At 52.3% G+C, this 26,947-nt stretch overlaps 1 protein-coding gene across 1 annotated transcript in view; it reads left to right on the top strand.

The window, feature by feature from the left end:
• LOC310921264 (olfactory receptor 14A16-like) overlaps positions 1-23,535 on the top strand; it is a gene marked incomplete at both ends in the record, with an annotated part of 496,219 nt that extends 472,684 nt beyond the window's left edge. Inside the window, one exon of the mRNA XM_083881381.1 lies at positions 23,469-23,535. Coding sequence (XP_083737507.1) covers positions 23,469-23,535 — 67 coding nt within the window. The remainder of the gene's footprint in view (positions 1-23,468) is intronic.
• Between the last annotated feature and the right edge of the window lie 3,412 nt (positions 23,536-26,947).

Here is a 26,947-nt window from a genome sequence, read left to right as displayed (position 1 = left end):
ATTTTCGGGCCTCCTGGATCAGTATCACTGTGGCTGACACTGCCCGCAAGCATGCCGGCCATCCTGCACTCACAGTGTCCAGTTGTTTACAGAAATACCCAACAGGCCTCTTCCACGATCCGAGGGTTTGGGTTAGTACGCCCAGGGCTAGTCGCTGCTTCTCATTGACATATAGCTGAAAGTCTTCATTTAAATCTGGTAGGCCGAGTGCAGGTGCCTCTTTCAAGGCCCGTTTCAGATCTAGGAAGGCCTTCTCCTGTGGTTTGTTCCACTGCAGTTGAGACTCCTTTAAAGCTTCATGAAGGGGTTTAGCCATTAGCCCAAAGTTTGGTATCCAGAGTCTACACCAACCCACCATTCCTAAAAAGGATCTTAGTTCTTGGTGGTTTCGGGGTGTGGGTATTGCACAGATAGCTTCAACTCTATTGATTCCCAATTTCCTTACCTCCTTTGAGATTTCACAGCCTAGGTATATCACACTCTCCTGGACTAATTGGGCCTTTTCCTTTGAAACCCGATATCCTCCTTGTCCCAGCATATTCAACAGTTCTATAGTTAGGGTTAAACAGACCTCCCGTTGTTCTGTAGCCAGAAAGATGTCGTCCACATACTGGAGGAGAACGTAAGAGAAGGGTGACTCTCTTACCTGAGTCGTCTTCCATTCCTCCTGCTCTTTGGCTAATTGATTTCCAAAAATTGTAGGAGAATTCTTAAATCCTTGGGGAAGTCGTGTCCAAGTGAGCTGCCTTTTTCGTCCGGTATCCGGATTTTCCCATTTGAAGGCAAAATATTTCCTACTTTCTAATGCCAGTGGGATGCAGAAGAAGGCATCTTTTAAATCAATAACTGTAAACCATTGGAATTTCTCTGACACAGATGTTAACAAAGTATACGGGTTGGCCACCACCGGGTGAATGTCTTTGACAATGTTATTTATTGCCCTTAAATCCTGCACTAGTCTATACTTACCATTTGTATATTTCTTTCACTGATGCTAGCAATGTATAAGGATTAGCAACTACTAAATGAATGTCTTTTTAGTTATCTCATTTATGCCCCTTAAATCTTGTACAAGTCTATACTCACCATTAAATTTCTTTACTGGGAATATTGCAGTATTGTATTTTAATTCACATTCTTCTAGAATTTGGTACTTTAGGAATTTATCAATGGTCTTTACTATTCCCTATCGTGCTTCTGCCTTGATAGGATATTGTTTAATTTGCATGGCACTTGACTTGCCCTTCCTTCAATTCTACCTGTACTGGCTGTGCCAATTTAGATTTCCTTAATATATCCGTTTCCCACACAGAGAGAATCACTACTTCTTCTACCTTTTTAGGAATATTGGAGTTGGTTTCTCTTTTACCGTTAAAATTTTTCCTGGTTTAGACTCGGGTATCCTCATTACAAGTTCACCATTCTCAAAAGTAATCACTGCCTCTAGAGCTGCCAGAAAATCACATCCTAAAAGCAGAGCTGAACACCCAGGCATATATAAAAATTTATGTGTTAAAGTTTTATTTTCAAAGCTCAGATCTAGGGGTTGCGGAATGGCCAGATCTCCTCTTTCCTTGTGGCTCCAATAATTGCAGTCAAATTTTTTTTTTTTTTTTTTTTTTTTCCCAATCTGCCCTTCTACATAATTTAATATGAAATATTTACAAGAAAAGTGACATCTTTCCTTTCTAAGCGCAGAGTGACCATCTGTTCCTTTGATCCTGGCTTCCCCTCACAGATCCATGACTCTGGCTATGCTATTCAACTGAGGCTGAACATACTGACTAAACCAGTTTGGGCACTCTCGCTTTCAATGTCCTTCTAATTTATTTATTCTTAATACTCCACAGCCTCTGCCAAAACCACCTCTATTACTGTCCCGACCGGTTCTGCCACCACGTCCTTGCCACCTCTAAAAGCTTGTCCAAACTTCTTAACTTTCCGCTTTCCAGTTCCTGTAACTTTTCCTAATGTCCTCCTGTGGCTGGTCTAAAAAAAAAAAAATAAAGGCGAGCTGAATCCTTGCTTGCTCACTATCTATCTGAAGACCAGTATATTTCCTGGCTGCATCTGAGCTATCCTCTCCACTATCACTGCTTTCCATTCTGTCCCTTCTGCATCTCCCTTCCCTTCATCCCTGCCCCACAGTCAAATTCCGATCGCTGCCAGGGATAGAAGCAATGGGCAACTCCGGCAGAGGAGGACTGGGGATAGGGGACAGGAGCCGATGACATAGGCGTAGGTGGAAGAGGAGGGTCGGTAGAGGGATAAATCTTTGAGCAAGTGTCAGCAGAGAAGGGGGATAGCCAGGAGAAGCATTTTGGATAGGCGCAAGCAGGGGAGAGGAAACAGAATCAGGTGGGGTGAGAGTAAGTGGAATGGAACTTAATGCTGAGGGAACGTTGGTAGGGGCAGTGGGTCCTACAAATAAATCAGCTTCCAAATCATCTCCCCCCTTTTTTCCCCAAAACCAGGTGTTCTACACAACACTTATCTTGGATGCAAGCCAAACAATGATTATTTTCTAAGACCAGTGCTTGTATTCCACATTCCACCAACCATGCCGGTTTCTCTTTTAAATAAAAGAAAAGATCTATGTATGGCAATTCATCAAGTTTTGATTCTCATTTACAATGTGGCATCAGTTATGATATAAGTTCTGATTGTAAAGACCCATTTTCCGGCCATCTCTGGTTATCAGGCAAAACGTACTCAGGCCACCACACAGTACAATAATCAATCAACTTATCCTTATGTAATTCTTGACCAAAATTTCCTTCCTTCCAATGTGCCAACAAACAACCCAATGGAGAAGCATGTGGGATGGGGGCATTGCCGCCCAAAACCCTTTTAATCCTCTTAGCTTCTCCATTATAACTACATAAAACCACCACCGCCGAACCTGCAATGTTTTCGCAATTGACTGACAGACGGCTGCCTAGGCAATACCAGGAATTCCTTAGCCCAACCACGCGCAGCTTTCGCCGCATCTAACAGGCAGGCACCCATACCAAACCAAATAATAAAGCACCTTACCTCATTCCCAGGGGACGTTGTGAGCGGCGGGGGGTCCCGGCGCGATGGGCTCCCCGAGAATCCCTCGGTGCTGGCTGGAGCGTGATCGGGTTGGGCGGTCCTCAGCGGCGCTCACAAGGTCCCATCTGGGTCGCCAAAATGTTAGCCGAGGAAAGAACACACAATCGCGAAATTGTATGCGGTGCTTTATTTCAGAGCTCTGGAAGCCGGGGGTCCAGACCCAGATCTCGGCTTGTCCAACATGCTTTATGGTGACAGTTTTATACCTTTCTTGTTACATAAGGATTCGTGTTAATCATTAAACCCCATTGTTCCATTGATTCCATCCCGACGAACAATGGTCTGTGTGATTCTTGCTCAAGATTCTGGTTGGAGAAAATAATCATATTTAGTTACCAAACTGATATTACAATTGACAATTCTGGCATGCGTCACACTAATGATTATATCGGTACATATCCTCCTGACCTAACTTTATTCTTTTAGGGCCTATGCATTCTACCAAGGTTCCCCCTTTCTCTCCCCCTACCACCTGTGCAAAGTTATGCTTTATACTTCATTTAATTAAAACAATAGCACGGAATAACATCCTGGTCACAAGTGGAGCCAATCCCTGTTTTTGGGCCCTTGCTATTTTAGAAATCAATTTAACCCTATGTTATCACACGGACAGAGGCCAGACAAAGAACTTTTTTAGCTTTTAGTTAGTTTAGCTAACTGAGGCAGAGAAGCTCCTGGACTGATTTTTTGGGTTTTTTTGTTTTTGTTTTGTTTTGTTTTGTTTTGTTTTCCCTTGGGATTGTTTAAACCTGTCCTGGACTGAAAAGCCCAGACAGACACCGGGATCTCACACCTGCAGCCCACGGGGGCCTGGACCTGGGCATTTTGCAGCACCAAAGGGACTGGGACTGATAAGAGACTGAGAGAGCTGAGCTCACTCACGGCAAGGGCTTCTCTCAGTTTTGCCATCTCTCTTCAGAGCGGCGAGAGGTTTTATTGTTTCGTATTATTCATTCTTTATGCTTGTGGGCGTTTTATTTGTCAAATCAATAGTTTTTCTACTTTTCTCCCAGGAAATTCTTTTCCCACACCTGCTGGGGGGAGGGGCCGTTTGGGTTTGCCAACCAGAGGAACCCCATTGGCAGGCTTCCTCCCAAATTTGCCCTAAACCAGGACAGAGGGAGGATGCAGAGAGAGAGAGAAAAAGTGTGTAAAAAAAATCCCATGGAACTGATTTTTGATATCCTTGGAATTTTTGAGATCTTTCCCAACCCAAACTACACTGTGACTGTGGAACATATGTGAATGTGTATTTTAACTTGATATAATTAATACCAGCATCATCATAATTTTTTTAATTTTTATTTTTATTAAAATTATTGACTGCTATTAATATTATTTCTTCTTTTTCTTCTTCTATTTCTTCTTTTGCTCTTCTTATTCCTATTCTTAAATCCTATCCTTATTTACTGCCACCATTTCTTCATCTTCTTTATTGACTATTTCCTATTCCTATTCTAATTCTACTTTTTTGTGTGTGTGTTCTGTGCAGGGGGGTCCTGTCCATCCCTAATCCTGGGGCTGCGGGGCCCAGCAGGAGAAGCAGAACAGGCCGCGCAGCGCCCGCAGCGCCCGCCGGAGCCGGGAGAGACGTTTCTTGCGGGGAGCCCGCTGCTGGCTGAGGGTGCCGGCCTCTGGCTCCTGCTCCTGGAAGGCACCAGGGGCCCCGTGTCCTCTGGGGGCCAGGGCTTCCACGTGGGGAGGCGAGGCACAGAGCAGCCCCCAGGGGCGCGGCTCAGATGCCTCGTCCTCAACCCAACCCTCGCGCAGGATGGGCACAAAGATCCCGCCTGGCAGGAGGAACCCACCTCTTGCCAGTCTTGGCTCTCTGCTTTGGTCTTCATGCAGCTCTAGGACGCTGATTTCATCCCAGTCGTCCTCCTCGTGCAGGAAGGCCTTGTCCCCGATGTTCTCTTCCCAGTTGTACAGCACGAGGTCTTGCTCACTGTCACTTTCCCAGGTAGACTGCACAGAGGCTCTCCTTCCATTGCCTCCGGACACCTTCATGGCAACAGAGTCTTCCTCCTGAGAAAGCTGCTGCACAATGGACTCTTCCCAGTCTGACACTTCTTGGAGACAGTTGAAATCTCCATGGGACAGCTCCTGCTGGCTGTAATCTTCCCAGTCTGAGAGACTGTGGGAGATACTGACTTGTGCCTGGGAAAGGCCTTGCTCTGGGAATTCTCCCAAGTCAGAAACTTCTTGGTAGCTCTCAACATCATCGTGGGACAGGGCATCTTCAGTGTATTCACCCCAATCAGAGAGCATGTTGTAGATATCGGCTTCTTCTTGGGAAATTACCTGCCGAATGAAGGATTCCCTTTGGGATACTTTGTTGCTGATGGTTTCTTCTGGGGACAGCTCCTGCCCAATGCAGGCTTCCCCTTGGGATCCTTCCTGGTTATTGCTGGTTTCTTCTGGGGACAACTCCTGCTCAATGCAGGCTTCCCCTTCAGATCCCTCATTGTAGCTGCTGGTTTCTGCTGGGGACAGCTCCTGCTCAATGCAAGCTTCCCCTTGGGATTCTTCCTGGTCGTTGCTGGTTTCTTCTGGGGACAGCTCCTGCTCAATGCAGGCTTCCCCTTCAGATCCCTCATTGTAGCTGCTGGTTTCTGCTGGAGAGATCTCCTGCACAATGCAGGCTTCCTCGTGGGATCCTTCCTGGTCGTTCATGGTTTCTGCTGGGGAGATGTCCTGCTCAATGCCGGCTTCCCCTTGGGACCCTTCTTGGTATTTGTTGATTTCTCCTTGGAACAGGTCTGTGTGTTCCTTTTCTTGGCACTGAGAATCCTCAAGCTTCTCAGCCATGGCCCCCTCCTTGCTCTCTTCCTGTGCCAGGACTGATGCCCTGTCTGCCTCCTCCTGCTGTTCACTGAGCCCCTGGGCTCCCGCTGGGCTGGGCGAGGGGCTGGGGGGGCAGCAGGGGCTGTGTGGGGCAGATGTTGGGCTCTCCCCCCTTTCTACTGCAGCTGCTGCTTCCCTTTCTGCAGCCGTGCTCTGCTGCAGGGCCCCCTGTTCCTCTGGCTGCTGGACCTCCAGCACAGGCTGGAGCAGCTCCTCAGAGCTGATGTTCCCCGCTAAGCCCAGCAGAGCCTGGCAGCAGCCTGGGGGGCTGGCTGGGGCAGGGACTGGTGTCTGTGTCCCTGCCCATGGCACCTCCTCACTGCCAGCAGGGGAACCGGGGCTCTTTCCTACCTCAGCAGCCAGAGGCTCCGGGGGCTCCTCCACCTCCTCAGCAGCTCCAGCTGCAGCAGCAGCAACTGCCAGCTCATCCTCTGTGGGACTCCCTGGGGCAGGAGAGGTGCTGGGCAGCTCAGGGGCTGCCTCTCCTGCCACCTGGGTGCCCACGCTGCTGGGAGAGCGGGGCCCCTGCTGGGCACAACTCTGGGCATCCTCAGCCTTCTCTGGGTGCAGGGGGTCATCATCCCTCTCGTACCTGATGTATTTTTCCCATTGGGATGGTTCCTGGCTGCTGGCACTTTCTTCCAGTTGGGACAGCTGGTGGTCACTGCTGTCTTTTTCCCACTGGGCCAGGTTTTGGAGACTGTAGTCTTCTCCTTGGCAAACCTCCTTGTTGTTGTTGTCTCCCAGCTGGGACAACTCTGGCTCTCCCTTGTCTCCTTCCCATGGGAACATGTGCAGATGGCTTTGCACTTCTTCTGAAGGAGAGAGTTGCTGATATCCCTCTCCTTCCCACTGGGAGAGCTCTCGATCCATGTCGTATTCCAAGTCTTCCTCCATCTTGGCAAAGGGCCCCCCCTCCTCAGGGTCTGGCAGGGGCCGGCCGGAGCCGCCACCTGCCCACGGCCACTGCCCGCTGGGGGCCTGGTCTGCTGGCCGGGCGGGCAAGGGGCTGGGTGCCTGGGAGTCGGGCTTCACCTTCTCCTTCTCTCTCTCTGATCTCCTGCAATGCAGAAGGGGACCCTAGGAGCTGCTTCCTGCTGAGCAAGTGGCTCTCCTGGGACTGGGCAACGCAGGGCCCCGCGCCACCTTATATACCCCTGCGGGCGTGGCTGCGCCATGTCAACGGGGCCCTGGGCCCCACAACGTTCCACATTCCCCAGGGCCCTGAGGGAACGCTGCTGTGTCACAAAGGGCCATGCCCGGCACCCCTTCAGCAGCCCAACCCACTGGAAGTGGCACAGAGCAGCCCCCGGAGTGCTGGGCCTCCAGCCCCTTGTCATCATCTGGTTATCCACATGATCAGAAATGCCTCTGCTCAATTTAGGGTGCAAAGTCAATAGTATGGGTTTTATTGAACAGTAAATTAGAGACACAGAGGGAGAGAGAGAGGAACAGTAAAGAGATGGGGGAGAAAAAGAGAGTGACCGAGAGAGATGAAGTAAAAAATGTCCCCAGTCAGTGGATCCCAAAGGCTCTCCCATGGTCGCTCCCCATCAGCTCTTGGTGCTGAGGGTCCCCCGCACACACGGAGTTCAGAGGGCTGGCGCACACTTGGGCCGGGTGGTCTCGGGTTGGTTTTCTCACCCGAGATTCAAGTTGTTTAAAGTCCTTGGCCCTCTAAAAGCCCCGAGTCGCGTTGGTACAAAGAAGCGGAGTCTTCAAGGCCTTGCTTTCTGGTTTCTCAAGTTGTTTATTATTTGATATCACAAAGTTTTTCTCTGCTCCCAGCCGAGGTCCGGACAGCGGCTGGGGCATGAGGCGACTGCCCACCGATGGGACGTCACCTTACATTTATACAGATAATTACGTATAGGATATTTACTATTTCACACCAATGCCTAGTGCTTACACTAAGAGGGTCACTTCTGCTTTGACCCAATCCACTCTAACTATCTTATTTCATCACCACCCCAGAAGATGGAGGACGAGGAAGAAGGAGAGGGACACGAGGTACCACCCAAATTCCACCATCTTGTCCCCCATTTACCTCTATTCTAAGAATCCTAAAACTACTGAATCTTGTATGTTCTACTGTATTAAACTACTATTTTCACTTCCTGGTGATTTGCAATTCCTCTCCTAATGCTGGAAGTTTCTCCCATGGGCTAAGATCAAACTCAGTGTCTTCCTGGGCTCTGTGCCAAGGTTTCCAACCCCCCTGGACCGGTTCCACACCCCCCTGTCCAGGGCTCAAATTCTCTTTCCCAGGTCTCAGGTCATCCAAGGGGATGTCCTGGACTCCAACAGAGATCCAGGTTGAGGAATTGACAAATGCCCTGGGGCACACCTGCCTGGAATGGCTCCGGAAATGTGTCAGATATGGGCGGGAGGCACTGGAGCATAAAGGGGGGGGAGGGAAGAATTCCCGTGGGAATGTGGGATTGGGAAATGTGGGATTTGGGAGGACAAAGTTTGGGAACATGGGAATTCCCGTGGGGCCTCCAAGGATGGACCCCACTGCTGTCCCATTCCCATGGGAATTCTGTAGCTGGATCTCACTGCCATCCCATTCCCATGGAATTCCATGGGCAGATCCCATCCCCATCCCACTGCCAGGGAAGCTCCAGTCCAGATCCCCCCCAAACCCATCCTGGGGGTCGCCCTGTTCTTTGCCCTCCCCACCCGCCACAAGACTCCTGGGGGTCCCCCCATGACCCCCCCGCCCCCCCCAAACTCCTCCTGGGTCCCCCCTCATCCCCCCACGGGGATTCCTGGGAGTCCCCCCGTGTCCCCTCCCCCAGGACTTTGGGGGTCCCCCCGACCTGTCCGTGCCCCTCCCCCGTTTCTGCCCCCCTGTGATGGTGGGGGGTGGGGGCCGAGTGCTGGTGCCCCCCTGCCTGCAGCAGATCCAGCGCTGGGGGCACTGCAGGGGCTCCCTGGCCATTTGGGCTCCCCTGGGATTTGGGGTGACCCCCCGGGCCCCAGGATCTCCCTGAACACGCTGACGCTGCCCGGGCACAGTGAGAAGGTTCAGACCCGGCTCGGGGTCCCAGCTCTGTCACCGGCCCCGCCCAGGGACCCCCAAACCCTCCCGGGACCCCCAAATCCCCCCTGGGACCCCCAAATCCCCCCCGGGGCTCCGCTGCCGGAATCACCGGGAGTGGTGTTGCCCTTTGAAGGGGAGTTTTCCTGGGAACTCGGGGGTGAACTGGGGGACACTCGAGGGGTCCAGATCCCCCTGGGCCCCCTCTCCCACCCCCCCTTCCCTCTGTTCCCCCCAAACTTACTCTGCCCTGAGCTCGGTTGGGAGTGACCCGGCCCTGCCCCATCGTGTCCCAGCCGGGACGAGGAGGAGGAAGAGGAGGGACAGAGGAGGAGGAAAAGGAGGAGCAGCAGGAGGAGGAGAAGGCAGAGGAAGCCCCACGTGTGTTCACTGTTCTTTATCTGCAGCTCCTTCGGCCGGGACCATCGGCCCCATCCCGCAGGTGCCCGGGGAGGGGGAGCTTGCCCCAAATATCCCGGGTTTGGGCTCCCTGGGCTTGGGGTTTCTGGGGGGATGTTTGGAGCTGGCAGGGCTCCAAAGGCGAGGCGCAGATGGCCCTCCCTCGGGGGGACATGGGGGGGTCCCCGGGAGGTGGTTTTGGGGGGTCCCGGTGTGGGCAGAGCCCCGGCGGGGCCGGGGGGACCCCGGGTTTGGGGAGCCCGGGAGAGGGCCGGGGTTTGGGGAGCCCCTGAGTGGGAGCCCAGAGACAGGAGAGCCCCAGGAGCCCAAAGCGGGGAGCCCGAGAGGGGGGGAGCCCTGGGATTGCCGGGACCCCGTTGGGGGGCGCTGGGGCTGGAGGGGCGGGATGGCCGGGAAAGGGGTTTGGGGGTCCCGGGGCCGGCAGTGGCGGCTCCCAGGATCAGCCCTGGGCCCCCCCATGGCCATAACAAGGGCTGGGAGCTGTACAAATAGCATTAGCAGCAAATTAAAAAAGATGGATCCCTTAGGCTTAGCCTGAGAATGGTGCTTTTCAGAATGGATGGGGTAAATTTAAAAAAAAAATCCTTAATTGTGTCAGAATTAAAAATGACATTACTAGAGCTTTGTTTTCATATTTCTCCCTCCTTTACTATGTTTGAGAGAAAAAGAATCCAATAAATCTTTAATCGCATTAACTCATCCTTAATACAGAATGTCCTACAGAGAAGGAGAGATTTCTGTTCCCACAGGTATTTCTTGGAAAAGAAAGGAATGATTTTGAGGAATGAGGTTAACATATAGTAGAAGTAAATGCTGTATAGCAGTATGTGTGTCAGTCTAAAGTGGTTTGGTTTGGTTTTTTGGTGGTTTTTGTTTGGTTTTTTGGGATTTTTGGTTCCCTGTGGTTGTTTGGTTTGTTGGGTTTGTTTTTTGTGGTTGTTGTTTTTTGGAGTTTTTTTTTGTTTTGGTTTGGTTTTGGTTTTGGTTTGTGGGGCATTTTTTTTTGTTTTGTTTTGTTTTGTTTTTTGGGGATTTTTTGGGGGGAAGGAGGTTTTGTAGTCTTCTTTTAGTCATTGCCAGGCACTCCCAGTTCCCTCAGCACGGTTCAGTTGCCCCCAGTTTTATCCCAGTCCCTGCCAGTACCACCCAGTTGTCACCAGTATGCATCCTGTCATTCCCAGTTGCTCCCAGTTCCTCCCAGTGTGTGCACAGCTGGTTTCCTGCGTGGCTCTGGTGGCTCCCAGTAACCCCAGTCAGGGTCCCATCACAGAATCACAGAATGTGTAGGTTGGAAGAGACCTTCAAGATCATCGAGTCCAACCCAGCCCTGACACCTCAACTGGATCATGGCATCGAGTGCCACATCCAGTCTCTTCTTAAACACATCCAGGGATGGTGACTCCACCACCTCCCCAGGCAGACTATTCCAGTATTTAATCACTCTTTCTGTGAAAAACTTCTTCCTACTATCCAACCTATATTTCCCTTGTCACAGCTGAAGACTGTGTCCTGTCCTTCTGTCAGTTGCTGCCTGGACAAAGAGACCAACCCCCAGCTGTCTGCAACCCCCCTTCAGGAAGTTGTAGAGAGTGATAAGGTCACCTCTGAGTCTCCTTTTCTCCAGGCTAAACACCCCCAGCTCCCTCAGTCGTTCTTCCTCTGGCTTGTTTTCCAAGCCCCTCACCAGCCTCGTTGCCTCCTCTGGACACGTTCAAGCGTCTCAAGGTCCTTCCTAAACTGAGGGGCCAGAACTGGACACAGCACTCAAGGTGTGGCCTCACCAGTGCTGAGTCCAGGGGAAGAATGAGCTCCCTGCTCCTGCTGGCCACACCATTCCTGATCCAGGCCAGGTGCCATTGGCCCTCTTGGCCACCTGGGCACACTGCAGGCTCATGTTCAGCCGCTGCTGAGCAGAACCCCCAGGTCCCTTTCTGCCTGGGCACTGTCCAGCCACACCATCCCCAGCCTAGAGCACTGCAGGGGTTATTGTGGCCAAAGTGCAGGACTTGGCACTTGGACTCCTTAAACTCCATCTTGTTGCACTCTGCCCACCCATCCAACCATTCCAGGTCTCTCTGCAGAGCCCTCCCACCTGCCAACAGATCAACAAATGTTCCCAGCTTAGTGTCATCTGCAAATTTACTAATGAAAGACTCAATACCCTCATCCATGTCCTCAATACAAATACTGAACAGAGCTGGCCCCAGCACAGACCCCTGAGGAACACCCCTGGTGACTGTCCCCAGCTGGATGCAGCACCATTCCCCACCACTCTCTGGGCCTGGCCATGCAGCCAGTTCCTAACCCAGCAAAGAGTGCTCCTGTCCAAGCCCCGGGCTGCCAGCTTATCCAGGAGTGTGCTGTGGGAGACAGTGCCAAAGGCCTTGCTGAAGTCCAGACAGACATCCACAGCCCTTCCTGCATCCACCAGGCAGGTCACCTGGTCATCAAAGGAGACCAGGTTGGTCAAACACGACCCACCCCTCCTAAACCTGTGCTGGCTGGCTCTGACACCCTGGCCATCCTGTAGGTGCTGTGTGATGACACTCAATATAAACTGCTCCATTACCTTTACCAGGTACTGAGGTCAGGCTGACTGGGCTATAATTACTGGGATCCTCCTTCCCACCCTTCTTGTGAATGGGTGTCACATTGGCAGCTTCCAGTCACCTGGAACCTCAGCAGTGAGCCAGGACGGTTGGTAAATGATGGAGAGTGGCTTCACAAGCTCATCTGCCAGCTCCCTCCTCACCCTGGGGTGGATCCCATCTGGGCCCAGAGATTGATGAACATCCAAGGGGCTCAGCAGTTCTCTGACTGCCTCCTCCTGGATAACAGGGGCACCATTCTGTTCCTGACACCATCTACCAACCCAGGAGGGCAGTTGTCCCAAAGGCAAGTCATCTTCCCACTGAAAACTGAGGCAAAGAAGGTCTTAAGCACTTCTGCCTTCTCCTCATCTGCAATTACTAAGTTCCCTCCCTTATCCAATAGAGAGCAAAGGTTGGCCTTACCTTTCCTTTTACCATTCATGTATTTGTAGAAACATTTTCTATTATCCTTTACAGAAGTCACCATTTTGAGTTCAAACTGACCTTTGGCTCCCCTATTTTTTTCCTACATTCTCTAGCAGCCCCTGAAATACTTCCTGAGGGACCTGACCCTCCTTCCAGAGATGATACATCCTCTTTTTGTTCCTGAGTTCATCCAAAACCTCTTTGCCCATCCAGGCTCGGCATTTACCTCGTTGACTCATCTTTTGGCACACAGGGACAGTCTGTTCCTGTGCCCTCAAAACCTCTGTTTTGAAGAACACCCACTTTTCATGGACTCCTTTCTTTTTAAAGGCTGCTTCCCAAGGAAATCTCTGAATAAATCTCCTATATAGGCCAAAGTCTGCCCTCTGGAAGTCCAGTGAAAAAGTCCTGTTGACGTTCCTCCTGATTTCACCAATTATTAAGAACTCCATAATTTCATGATCACGCTGCCCCAGTTGTCCTCCAACCACCACATCTCCCACCAGCCCATCTCTATTTGTGAACAACTGATCCAACATAGTCTCTCCCCTGGTGGGCTCACCTACCAACTGTGACAAAAAGTTATCATCCATGCACTCTAAAAATTTCCTGGACTGCCTCATTTCTGCTGTATTAAGTTCCCAGCAGATGTCTGGCAGGTTGAAGTCACCTACAAGAACAAGGGCTGGTGATCCTGAAACATTCTCCAGCTGCTGATACAATAAGTTGTCCAGCTCTTCCTCCTGGTTGGGTGGATGATAACAGACTCCCAGTAGGATGTCAGCCTTGTTGGCTTTCCCCTTAATTCTCACCCATAGGCATTCAACTGAATCTTCATTAGTTTCAATACCTATTGCATCAAAAGCCTTCTTAATATAAAGGGCCACCCCTGCACCTCTTCTCCCTTTCCTGTCTCTTCTGAAGGGCCTGTAGCCATGGAGTGCAGTGCTCCAGCTGTGTGAGTCATCCCACCACGTTTCTGTGATGGTGACTACATCCCAGCTTTGCTGTTGCCCCATGACCTCCAGCTCCTCCTGTTTGTTACCCATGCTACGTGCATTGGTGTACATGCTCTTCAGCTGGGCTACTGATTTCACCCCTAACTCAGGCTTAGCACCCTTGGGTCTGCTTCCAGGCAGCCCAGCTGCATCCCCTTCCCCCTTCAAACCTAGTTTAAAGCCCTCTCAATGAGGTCAGCCAGTTCCTGAGCTAAGAACCTTCTACCCTTAACAGAGAAGGAACCACGAGCTTGAGCACTCCCTGAATTCACAGCCCCGCACCCGTGGGATCATCACCCCCCATCCCACAGGTGACCAGGGAGGGGGAGCTGGGCCCAGATATCCTGGGGGGTCCCTGGGTTGGGTTTTTGGGAGAGGATGTTTGGAGAATGGAGAACTCCAAAGGTGAGTGGAAAATGCCCCTTGTGGGGACATTGGGGGGTCCCAGTGGCAGCTGCTGGCAGAGGCAGCCTGGAGGAGCAGAGCCCTGTGTCCCCCAGGAGCCCAAAGTGGGGAGCCCAGAGAGGGGGGAGCGCCGCGATTGGCGGGACCCTCAACAGCCTGGAGAGGGGCAGGGGGGACTCCTTGGACCCCCTGGGCCCCAAAGCAGAGAATAAGGGGAGAAGGGACCCTGGAACCCAGTTGCATCGTGTGGCAACAGTGATCATTGTGTCCAGGGAGGTTACAGCTGCCGGCAGGGAAACAGACGAGACAAGTCTCTTTTATTAAAGCACGAGAGTCCATTTTATTTCCCCACCCCGAGGCGGGGTGGGTGAAGAAGGCAAAGAGAGAGAGGGCGAGAGAGGGAACCCCACTCCTGTCTCCCCTCAAGTAGAGGGTCTGAGGGCTGGGCAAAGGGCAGGTAAGGGCATTGACCTGAAGCCAATGGAGACACACTGAGGGGGAAGGAACCACAAGGCCAAGGTCATTGAGGGGGACAGAAACTGACCAAACCATTGTGTACAGAGCACACTGGAACTATCCCCTCAGGCAGGAGGGGTAGCTGGGGTTTGTCTTTCCAAGGCCAGACCCTGGGTATTACATTGAGTGGCTGAAAGGACTCCACAGGACACCAACACCCCCCAGCATCCCAATGTGGGGATCTGTAAAAGGGGGGAACTTCTCATATTCCTGGGACTCCCAGCAGCCTGGGGAGGGCAGGGACCGAGTAGACAGGGACCCCCAATACAAGCGTGACCCCCAGCATCTGGGACAGGGGGAACCCCTGAACACCAAAGGGGAGAGAGCAGATACAGGGAAAATGCCTCCTGGGAGGCATTTTCAGGGCTGAATGTTGATGTTTGGAAGGTTTTTCTGGACCCCAGATGGGAGTGACCCCTAGAGATGGACTTGGGCAAACCTTAAACTCAACTTGCTGATCTCTTGTTTTCACCCCAAATCAGGACCTCCCATTCCAAAGCATTGGCCAAGTGGAGGAGGAAGCTGCAAGGAAGAAGAGAAAGATGTCCCAGGACAGCCAGGCAGGTGAGGAGGAAGTCAGTGCCCCTTTCCCCCTCTCTCCTGCTCCATCTCCCAGCCCAGCACGGCCCCCGGCTGCAGGACAACCCCTCTGCCAACACCGTCCTGCTGGGGATGGAGTGATGGGATCTCCTTCCCCTTCCCTCTGGCACGGAGGAAAATCCCATCCTCTCCTTGTCCTTCCTCCCCCAGACAGGGAGCTGAGGATGGAGACCAGGGAGGACAAATCCCCACACCAGAACCTTGTAGAAGAGGCAGTTTTGAGTGGTTCCACTGTGCAAGAATCCAATGGGGAAGAAAAGCCACAAAGATCCCTTAGGAGGAGGGGCTCCAATCCCATCCCAGGGGGCTCTGAGGAGGAAAGACCCCCCCAGTGCCAGGAAGGTGGACAAACCTTCAGCCGGGGCTCCGAGCTGGTCCGTGAGCAGCTTCATGATGGGGAGAAGCCCCACAAGTGCTTGGAGTGTGGGAAGAGCTTCAGCCAGAGACACCACCTGATCAGACACCAGAGGATCCACACTGGGGAGAGGCCCTACGAGTGTCCCCAGTGTGGGAAGAGGTTTCAGACCAGCTCCAGTCTCCTCCTGCATGAGCGCATTCACACTGATGAGAGGCCCTTCCGCTGCCCCGACTGCAGGAAGGGCTTCAAGGACAACTCCATCCTCGTCACCCACCGGCGCATCCACACTGGGGAGAGGCCCCACGAGTGTGGGGAATGTGGGATGAGCTTCAGCCACAGATCCAACCTGATCAACCACCAGAGGATCCACACCAGGGAACGGCCCTACCAGTGTGAGCAATGTGGGAAGAGCTTCAGCCAGAGCTCCCACTTGATCCACCACCAGAACACCCACGCTGAGGAAAGGCCATACAAGTGTGGGGAATGTGGGAAGGGCTTCAACCAGAGGGCCCAGCTGATCATGCACCAAATGAACCACACTGGGGAGAGGCCCTATGAGTGTTCTGAGTGTGGGAAGAGGTTTAAGACCAGCTCAGATCTCCTCAGGCACCAGCGGATTCACACTGATGAGAGGCCCTTCCGCTGCCCTGACTGCAGGAAGGGCTTCAAGCACAACTCCCACCTCATCAGGCACCGGCGCATCCACACTGGGGAGAGGCCCCACGAGTGTCCCCAGTGTGGGAAGAGCTTCACCAGGAGCTCTCACTTGACCAGACACCAACGGAGGCACAGGTGAGGGAAACCTTGCAAGTGCCATGACTCTGGGAGCTTTCTGTGCATCTCCAACTCCATCTCCATCAGAGGAATCAAATTTTGCAGAACCCTGGTGACCCACATTCACTGTGATCGACGCTGGGAAGACAACCGTCCCTTTCCCTGCCCCTGGCAATGATGTGAGGTGGGATTGAAGAACGTCAGGGTCTGGCCATGGCCCTGTCATTGTATCCAGTCTTATCCCAGGTCATTGCCAGGGGCAGGAAAGGGACTCTCCCAAGAAGGGTGTCCTTCCCATGCAGGATAAAATATGTTGCTGGGTGAGCCAGTTGGTAATTGGTTGTAATTTCCCTGGATATAGTTTGTGTTATCCCCTTCTGTTATCACTGTTGTTTCTGTTCCAGTTTGTTGCTTATCCTGTTGCTGTTGCCAATAAATTATTCCATCCCAGCCTGGGATCTTTGCCTTTTGTACTTTCAGTGGGAGGCTGGAGGGCAGCCAGGGGCGGCACGGTTTTAGCGGGAGCAGGAAATTGGGGAATCCCATTCCTAAAGCCCGGCCCGGGAAAACCGAGCATCACAGCTGGTGCCAGCCCTGGCTGCCCTGGCAACAGCCTTGGGAGCGGGTCCCTGGCTGGGGGCTGTGGGAACCTCTTCCCTCTGGGGCCCAGGGACAGGACTGCAGGGAACGGCTGGAGCTGACTCGGGGCAGCTTTGGGTTGGATCTCAGGAAAAGGTTTTTCCCCCAGAGGCTGCTGGGCCACTGAACAGGCTCCCAGGGAAGGCTCACAGCTCCAGGGCTCTCTGAGCTCCAACAGCCTTTGGACAGCGCTGCCAGGCCCAGGCTGGGATTGTTGGGCTGTCCTGTGCAGGGCCAGCAGTTGCACTCCAGGATCCTGATGGTTCCCGCCCAACTCAGCCCATTCTGGTGAGGCATTGATTTAGAAGAATTAAAGACTGTAGTCAAAATAGATAGTGCTGAGATAATGTAGCTAGGACTTCCCTTTTGCTAACAGAAGCCAGACTGAAGGAACTGATAAAACTTAGAAAGAACTAATAAATCAGAGAAGCTGTCAAACTAGGCTTTTGCATCCTGAATAATCAATAGACCCCATGAATACAATAGAATCATAAATCAAACAGTCCTGGAAAAAACAGGATTTAGCTGTCACGAACACTAAAGGTTAAAAAGTCAAAGGAGGAAGACCCATCTTACTTCATCATTTTGGGACCCCACCCTATAAAAAAGACCACTGACCCATTTCAAAGAACAAACTACGCATGCTTGATGGCTTTTTGGGTAACTTCCATACAAAGCGGGGAATGGGAGGTACCAGAGTTATGAATATGCATTTGTAGTTTGTGTATTCAATACTCCTGTACGTAAAAAACCCTGTGATGATCTGTAAATTGCGGGTGTGTATTTGGGAGTGATCCCGCACGCTGCCCGGCGTCGTAATAAACAAACACTTTCTAACTTTAAACTGTTAGAGAGTCTTTGTCCGTCATAGTTGGATATTGGTATTAGATCAATATCCATAGTTGTTTAATAAATCACTGGCATCCCTTCTGGGATCCCCTGGCCCTGGCAATGGGACTGCAAATGGTTGCCATGGCAAGGGACTCTGGCCCCAGGCCTGAGCTGGGATGCTCAAGAGCCCTGTGGGCAGAGGCAGCCCCAGCCATGCCATGGGCACATCCCAGGGCACCTTGGGCTGCAAAGGCACCCATCTGTCACAGGCACTCACGGGGGCTCCACGGTGACACCCCAGGAGTGCCCAGGCTGCCAAAGAGCCAGGATGTCCCAGACACTCCCAGGGCTTCCTGTCATGGGCACAGTGGGAGCTTCAGGCAAAAGCTTCATTTCTTCATTGGAGAAACTCCTGCTGAGTCCTGAGGTGGAGAAATGACACCCAACAGCCACCATGGATCCTCAAACCCCTCCAGGATGTCTAGACTTTTAAAATTCCACCTAAAAGAGGAGACTGGGAGCTGCTGGATCCAATCCTTGTCCCAGACTTTGTCAAAGGTTTATGTGTGAAAGATTGGACAGGTGGAATTGACCCAAAATGTGATTTGTCTTACAGGATAAACGATGGAATACTAGATATATTTCTATAAATACAGCTATGACTGATTCAGATCTGGATTTGACAGAAAGATTCATTTACACCACAGACTCAATAAAAAAAGAGTAATTTACTACACAGTATAGGAGGTGTAACAATTATAAGGAAATTTTACTCCAGGAAGCAATTTTTAAGAAAACAGGGCCTTGCTGAAGTTGTTTGAGCCCATTGCAGGCAGAGCCTCCTGCTCCAGCAGGAACTGCCTTTCCTGTGCCAGGCCCAGGGCAGATCCCGCTGAAGGAAAAGCCCCAGGCCAGCCCCAAGACAGGGAAGAGCTTGGGCACAAGTGCAGAGTGCCGTGCTGGGAGCTGTGCCAGGGAGAGCCTGAGGCACCAAAGGCACCTTGGCAGCAGCAGCTGCTTCCAGGCCATGGCCAGAAGCCTCCCTTGGCAACTGGGCCTGGTGGCCACCACTGCAGAGCTGCTGCTTCAGGGCTCATTTCTGCCTGGCCTCTGCCCCAGCCCACAGAGTGTCACCTCAGCCCTGACTCTGGCACAGCCGCTGGGCCTGAGCCCTGCAGAGCCTAAAGGTCACCTGTGCCCCCCTGGCTCTGGCAGCCCCTGGGGCAGGGGGGAAAGGCCAGAGCAGGGGCTGCCTTTGGCTGCTGGATGTGGGCTCCAGCAGAGACAAGGAGGAGTCAGGGGAGTGGATGGAGGGCAGTGAGCAGCCCCTTGTCCCCGTGCAGTCCTGGAATGGTTGGGATGGGAAGAGCTCTGCAGTGCTCATCTCATCCAAACCCCTGCCATGAGCAGGGACATCTTTCAGCAGATCAGGTTGTTCAGAGCCCTGTCCCAGCTGGACTGGAATGTTTTCAGGGATGTGGCATTGACCAGCAAGGCCCTTCCCCACTGCCTGTCTGCACACAAGCACTTCCAGGCCTCTCTGCATTTCCCTTGCCCTCACTCTGGGCTCACTCACACACCTCCCAACAACCCACCTGCAGCTTGGAGCTGCAAGGAGTTCAAAGCTTGTCTGGCCTTCAGCAGTTGATCTAATTCTGCCTTCAGCCAACTCTGGATTTGTGTTTATTGCAGAACTCCCTGTGTGTCTAAAACATTCCTTGAATGGTTCTGCCCTGGGGAAGGGGAACCTCCTTGGTGGCCCCTTGGCCTTGGCACACACTTGAGGAGATTGTCTGAAACTTAAGAGTTTTAGATTTCTAAAAAAGGAAGGAAATCCCTCTCTGCCTGAATGCAGGCAGTTCTGCAAGCAAAGCAGGTCTAAGGTGTGTGAGGACAGCCAGGATGGGGCTGGGGAATGTGGAGCAAGGTTGTCCACACTGGGTCAGAGCTCAAGGCACAGCTGCTCTGAGCAGGCCAGACGTCCTTGGGAGAGACTCTGGGTCAATATCAGTCACTGAATGCTGCAACCACCTCTTTTCTAAAGAGAACAGTAATAAAATACATCCTTTCAAATAGAAATGTGTATTTCTTAGAAGCTCTTGGAAAGCTTTCTCCATAACTGCAGTAGGAAACCTTCCTAACGAACTGCTCCAGACCAGAGGGAAATCAAGGCACAGCCATGGTTTGTCAGGACTTGCTTGATCCTAATGAGCCCCGTGGTGCATTTGGTGCTGAGCCCTGGAACCTCAGGGCTTGAGAGGAGATTGCACAAATCTTTCCAGGAGTCAAAGTCAGAAAAAACACCCAAAGTGTCTGGAAGCATTAATGGGCCCCTCTTAGGTCCATCCCCAACACAGGCTCCTCATGGAGTCCTTGGAGTAGAGAATTGGAAGCCATGATTGCACAAAAATCTCTCAGAGACTCAGTGTGGAGAGGAAAATCCAAAATACTTTAGATACCTTGAATATCTCAAAGCATTAATGAGCCCCACTGAGTGTCAATGCAAAGCTCCAAAGGGACTCATTAAAGCAGATAACTGGAGGCCAATTATCACACACAGCACTCAGACTCAGTGTCAAAAAGTAGTTCCTTAATAAACTTTGAGTACTGTGAAGTGCTAATGAGTCATACTGAGTGTTGTTACTGACTCAGAATCCCAAGGGACTTGTTAAAGTAGATAATTGGGGCCATGATTGCACAAACCTCTCATGAGTCAGTTTAAAAAATGGAAACTCCAAGTACCTTAAAATAACTAAAGTATCTTGAAGCATTAATGAGCCCCATTGAGTGTCATTACTGACAAAGCCTCTCAAGGGACTAATTACAGCAGATAATTGGATTGCAAAACCTCCCAGAGATTCCAAGGCAAAAGCAAAACCCAAAGTCCTTTGAAAAACCTGTCACCACTGCCTGCAGTTCTCTGCTCTGTCTAGGGCCTGGGGACACTTCCTCTGTCCTGTCCCTCTGTGGACCCATTAAAACTTCCAGAAACTTTGAAGTTGGATTCTGACCTGGAGTTCTGGAGCAGTTTCATCTTCTCCCTCTGATGTTCAGGGCCTCATCACCAAGCCCCAAGAAGGTCATTAAAGTCCTTGTGCTGTGTCTGTGCTGCTGAGCTGGGCCGGGCTCCTGGCACAGAGGCAGCTCCTGGCAACCAAGAAGAGCTTCAAATACAGATTTCTCTTGATGAGCAGCTCTTCTCCCAGCCCAGCAGGGCTGGGGCACTGCCTGCAGCCACCCCGGGCACAGCACACAGGCACAGAGAGCTTCAATCACTCAGGGCTGGGAAGGGGCTGACAAGTGCCTGGGGGAGAATCACTCTCAGCCCTTGGCACAGGAACCTCTGGCTGCAGGACAATGCAGCTGCAGCTCCTGCAGTGACCTCCTAAAGCTGGAACATGCCAATGCCTACAGACTGTGTGAGTACATTCTCTGCTTCTCTCCTGTGTAGAGCAGCCAGGGGTGCCCAGGGCTGTCCTGCAGAGCAGGGTCCTGCAGCCCAGGGCGCTGTGCTGGGGCAGGGACTCTGCTGCCTGCCAGGGACAGCTCTCAGCCAGCCCTGGGAGCTGCTCCCAGCACTGGGGGACAAGATCGAGGTGGAAGGAGACAGCTGGTAAGGCTTGGAATTGTTCTCCTTGTGTGGTGAGGATACTGAATTGTTCAGGAGTTCTCCCAGCATGACATTTAACTCCAGAACATTTCCAAGTAGATTATCCAGAAAGCACAGCGAGGCCATGGCTACATTAAAAAAAAAAAAAAAAAAAAAAAATCCTGCTTCATTAATCTACTACTCGGTGTTGCCTGGATGGGAAATTGCACAGAGATATTAATATTTCAGATCAGAGAGAAAAAAAATAAAAATTAATAATAAAAAAACCCCACAAACTCAAACCTTACTAAACCAGGCAATGACAGAAATCAGCACAGGGCCCATTGCAGGAAGCACCAGAATCACTTTTCCAGCCTCCTCAGGGTTGCTCTGAGGTTGCCATCAGAGCCTGCAGAGCCAGAGGTGCCCCTGGGCAGTGCCTGAGCTGGGAGGGCTCTGCAGGGCAGAGCTGAGCCCCCAGGGCTGGGCTGGGCTCTGGCAGCACTGGCAGGGCCCAGCCCTGGGCACACGGAAGCAGCTGCAGGCAGGGACAGCTCCAGGCAGCAGAGCCCTGGGCAGGCAGTGGGGGGAAAGTGCCACCAAGCTGTGCTGGGATATTGAAAGTCCTCTCCTTAATGACCTATCCCATGATTACTGTTTTTACAGATCTCCATGCCAAGACACGACAAATGGGGTGTCCCAGCTCCCTCTGCCCTGGGGAGCAGCTCTGGGTAGGGCAGGCTGGGTGGGAATGAGCTGACTCTCCTCCAGCAGTGCCATGGACAGGACCCTTGGTGTGCCCTCGGGATGCCATCCAGGCTGTGAGCTGCCTCCAGGGGACACTGGGGACAGGAGTGTCTTTGGCCAGAGGTGAGGCTGAGGCTCTGAGAAAGGCTGAGCCAGTTTGCTCTGCTGTGGCTCCCTCTGCTTTCAGCTGTGTCAGGCTGATTTTCAGGGGAACACAGTGACTGCCCTTGATCTCAGAAAGGGCAGCTGGGGACAGATGGAGCGACAGAGCAGCTCCCATCATCCTTCACTGAGTTACAGCCAATGCTCTTGCACTGCACAGTTCTCTCTGATCTCCCTGGGCACAGCAGGAAACCCTCTCAAACTGCCTTTGGCCATCACTGTTCCTTAGCCCTGGGGCAGGAGATGCCTCAGGAGCACTTTGGGCTGATGAAGTCCAACCCCACTACTGGCCCCTGTCCCTGTCCCCATGACCCCACTGCTGCAGAGCAGAGCTGACCCCTCGGTGTCCATGGGCAGAGCCCCTGCTTGTCACAGCCACGGGGCCAGATCCCAGCAGAGCTCCAGGCATGGAACTGCAGGAAGGGCTCTGAGAAAATGAGAATTGGGTGGCACAGAGCAGCAGGGGCAGGGCTGGGAAAAAGGGCTTGGGCATTGCTCAGCAAAGTCTCCTCTGGCTTGTCACTGTGTCCTCCTTCAACAGGATTCCATGGGCAGAGTGAAGAAATGTCCAACAGCAGCTCCATCAGCCACTTCCTCCTGCTGGCATTGGCAGACACGAGGCAGCTGCAGCTCCTGCACTTCTGCCTCTTCCTGGCCATCTCCCTGGCTGCCCTCCTGGCCAACGGCCTCGTCATCAGCGCCGCAGCCTGCGGCCACCACCTGCACAGCCCCATGTTCTTCTTCCTGCTCCACCTGGCCCTCAGTGACCTGGGCTGCATCTGCACCACTGTCCCCAAAGCCATGCACAATTCCCTCTGGGACACCAGGGACATCTCCTATGGAGGATGTGCTGCACAGCTCTTTTTCTTTCTATTCTTTATCATAGCAGAGTATTTCCTGCTGACCATCATGTGCTACGACCGCTACGTGTCCATCTGCAAACCCCTGCACTACGGGACCCTCCTGGGCAGCAGAGCTTGTGCCCACATGGCAGCAGCTGCCTGGGCCAGTGCCTTTCTCAATGCTCTCCCGCACACAGCCAATACATTTTCCCTACCCCTGTGCAAGGGAAATGCCTTGGGCCAGTTCTTCCGTGAAATCCCCCAGATCCTCAAGCTCTCCTGCTCCAAATCCTACCTCAGGGAACTTTGTCTTATGTTCTTAGTGCCTGTTTATTATTTGTCTGCTTTGTGTTCATTGTTTTCTCCTATGTGCAGATCTTCAGGGTCGTGCTGAGGATCCCGTCTGAGCAGGGACAGCATAAAGCCTTTTCCACCTGCCTCCCTCACCTGGCCGTGGTCTCTCTGTTTGTCAGCACTGCAGTGTTTGTTCACCTGAAGCCTCCCTCCATCTCCTCCCCATCCCGGGATCTGACCCTGTCAGTTCTGTACTCAGTGGTGCCTCCAGCCCTGAACCCCCTCATCTACAGCCTGAGGAACAAGGAGCTCAAGGCTGCAGTGTGGAGACTGATGACTGGATGGTTTCGGAAACATTAAACTGCTGACCAATTTCTGAAAATCACTTGTAATATCTTTGATAATTCTTGTTGGTTTGGTTGTTCTCCTGTGCTTTACTTTTTTAATATTGCCATAAAGAAAAGCCATTGTTTGTGCCATTTCTCATTATGTTTCTCTCCACCTTCCCCTGTGGCCACAGACTGTGCCAATAAGGGGCTGCACTCTTAGTGCCTTTAAAAGAACTCAAGGATCTCGCTGCCAAGTTTTCTGCAGAAATGCTCCTTTTGTTCCCTTCTCTGCAGCTGCAGCAGCAATGTCTGTGTGCAGAGCTGGGGGCAGATCAGGGCTGGCACAGCAGCTGTGCCCAGGAGCAGCAGCCCTTGGTGCTGCCAGTGCTGCTGCCGTGGCCCTGCCCCGCTGCCCTCCTGGCCCTGGTGTTGCTGTAGGGCCTGAGGGCTCTCGGGGCCGGGTACAGGGCTCGGGCTGGCAGTGCCGGGGCTGCAGCAGGGACAGGCCATGGGCACTGCTGGGGCAGCGCTGACGCCTCAGGGCAGGGCCTGGGGGCTCCAGGCTCCTTGCCCAGGCTCTCTCCAGAACACGCCCAGGCCAATGCTCAGCACAGAAAAGCCCCGGGAGCAGCCCCAGGCTGGCCCTGGGCAGGCTGGGGGCAAACAGCAGGGCTGGGGCTCTGCAAGGGCCCTGGGGGAGACGGGAAGGAGCAGCAGAGCAGGGGCTGATCCATCCCCACTGCGCTGGACACCCCAGGGCAGCGTCCCAGAGCGTCCTCATGCACCTGCCAACAACATCCCCCCTGGGCAGCCCTGGCCTCTCCCCCAGCTCACACAGGGGCTGCATCCTTGCAGGCACAGACACGACAGCACTGCCTCAGGAGCCCCTGTTTGCAGTGCCCAGAGCAGGCCTCAGCACCCCCATGCTGTTGGTGTGGGGAGATGAACCTGAGGGAGCACAAATGCCATCAGCCCCTGGGGCCAGGAAGGGCTGGGCCACAGCAGGGAAACCACTCAGCTTTGGCGTGGCCTCTCAAGTCACACAGAGAGTTTGTTCCCATCAGCTCTGAGTTTCCTGTGCCACTGCAGACGTTGTTGCTCAGAGCCAGGGCTGCCTGGCAGCCACCTCCAAACTGCCCTGAGCATTTCCTTTGCTTCACCTTGGCTTTCTTTCCTCTTCCTGCTACAAATTTCTTCCTCTTGCCCACCCCTGTTCCCTCCCCTGCAAACAGCCCATCCCTGGTTGCCCTTTCCTCTCTGGCCCCACTCCCCGTTTCAGTTCTGAGTTGGCACCATGGGAACGTCCCTTGGGGAGCAGGATCATCCTCCAAGTACTTCAGGAATTGTCTGCAGGCTCCTGCAGTGCCTGGGGCTGCTCCCTTGCCAGAGGCACCCCAGGCCAGGGGGGCACATCTGGCCTGCTGTGTCTGGCTGTGGGGCTCCTGTTGTGGGCCATGAGGAGGAGCTGCAGAGGCTCTGCAGGACTGACAGGATGGGCTTTGGGGCTCTCAGGAGAAGCTGAGGGACATGGGCTGCTGCACCTTCTGAAGAAGAGGCCCAGGCCTCATCCTGACACTGCTGCAAGGCTGCTTTCAGAGAATCACACAATCAGCAAGGCTGGAAATCACCTTGGACATCATCAAGTGCAACCTGTGCCCTGACACTGCCTTGTCTCCCCTGAGCCTCCTCTTGTCCAGGAGAAACAAGCCCAGCTCCCTCAGCTGCTCCTCACAGGACTTGTGTTCCAGAGCCCTCCCCAGCCTTGTTCCCTTCTCTGGACACGCTCCAGCCCCTCCATGTTGTTCCTAAATTGGGGGGCCCAGAACTGGACACAGCACTCGAGGTGCTGCCTCAAGCAGTGCCCAGCACAGGGGAAGAATCTGTGCCCTGCTCCTGCTGGCCACACTGTTCCTGATCCATAGGAGTGCCAGGGCTTGGATGAGGGACATGGTGGGCAGGGCCTGGGGACAAAGTCTAATTTCTGTCAGCCATGAAGGGTGTCTTGGGTTTACTAACAAAACAAACAATCAATCAAACAAAAGTTTATTCTGTTCCATCTTTTGGAACCTGGCTGCGGAGGTGTTTTTTCTTTATCTGTTGTATCTCCAGGAGGGAGGGTGCAAGTGCCTTTCTGATAACAAGCCAGCTGTTAAAACCGGGTGGGGCATTGATTCTTATCTCTGTTCACCCTCCCATTACCTCCATGGGGATCTCTTCTGTTAATGGGCCATTACAGCTCAGCAATGACATTTAAAAAATATTTTGGGGATATTTTTCAGATGTTTTGGTAACAGTGTAAGGATATTTGAGAATAGTTTGGGAATGTTCTTGGGAGTATTTTGGGGACATTTTGAGAAGATTCTGGAAATATTTTAGGAACATTTCAGAGACAATTTAGAAACATTCTTTGAATATTTTGAGGGGAATTAGGAATATTTGGAGGATATTTTGATAAAACTGTTGGCATATTTCAGGGACATTTTGGGAATGTTTTGTGTACTTCCCAGAAAGATTCTGGGAATATTTTGGGAATATTTCAGGGACAATTTAAAACCAGTCCACGCACATAATTGGGAATTTTTGGCGAGAATTTCATAGACATTTTAGAAACACTCCATGAATACTTCTGGGAAACTTTGGGAACATTTCAAGGGATTTTAGAAACACTCCATGCACAGATTTGGGAATATTTTTTGGGAATGTTTCAGGGGATTTTTAAAACATGCCATGCACATCTTGGGGGATTATAGAAACATTCCCCACACATATTTTGGATTTTTTTTCGGACTATTTCAGCGTCATTTTAGGCACCCTCCCCGCAGATTTTTGGGATTTTTTTGGGAACATTCCCGGGGAATTTTCTCTCACCTGTCTCCAAATTACCCCAAAATATCCACAAAATTACCCCAAAATATCACCAAAATCTCAGCAAAATTACCTTAGAATTAAACCAAAATTTGCTCAAAATTGTCCCAAAATATTGCCAAAATTATCCCCATAAATTCCTCAAATTTACTCCAAAATATCTCCAAAATAACCCCAAAATAACCCCTAAGTTTCCCAGAGGGGTCTAGGAGAAGGGAGAAAAGGAAAGGTGAGTGGCATAAATGGGTCTGGGGTGTCCCAGGGGGATTTTGGGGGGTTCTGAATGTTCCCAAATGGGTCTCAGGTTGCCCAGGGGGGTCCTGGAGAATCCCCAAAGGGGTCTGGAGTCTCTTGGGGTTCCCAAATGGGTCTGGGGGCTCCCAAGTGTGTCCCAGGTGTCCCTACATGGGTCTGTTGGGGGGTCCCAAAAGGTTCCAGGGAGTTTTTGGGAGTCTCCAAATGGGTCTCGGGTCCCTGCGGAGTTGCAAATAGGTCTGGGGGTGTCCCAAGGCGGTTTCTATGCAGATTGGGGGGTCCCAAAGGGCCCCCTAAATAGGTGGGGAAGTCCCAGGTGCCTC

Source organism: Zosterops lateralis, assembly GCF_965231275.1.
Source record: "Zosterops lateralis genome assembly, chromosome: 33".
NCBI classification, from domain to species: Eukaryota; Metazoa; Chordata; class Aves; order Passeriformes; family Zosteropidae; genus Zosterops; species Zosterops lateralis.
The sequence above is the reverse complement of the archived record's forward strand: the minus strand, read 5'-3'. Positions and strand labels throughout refer to the sequence as shown.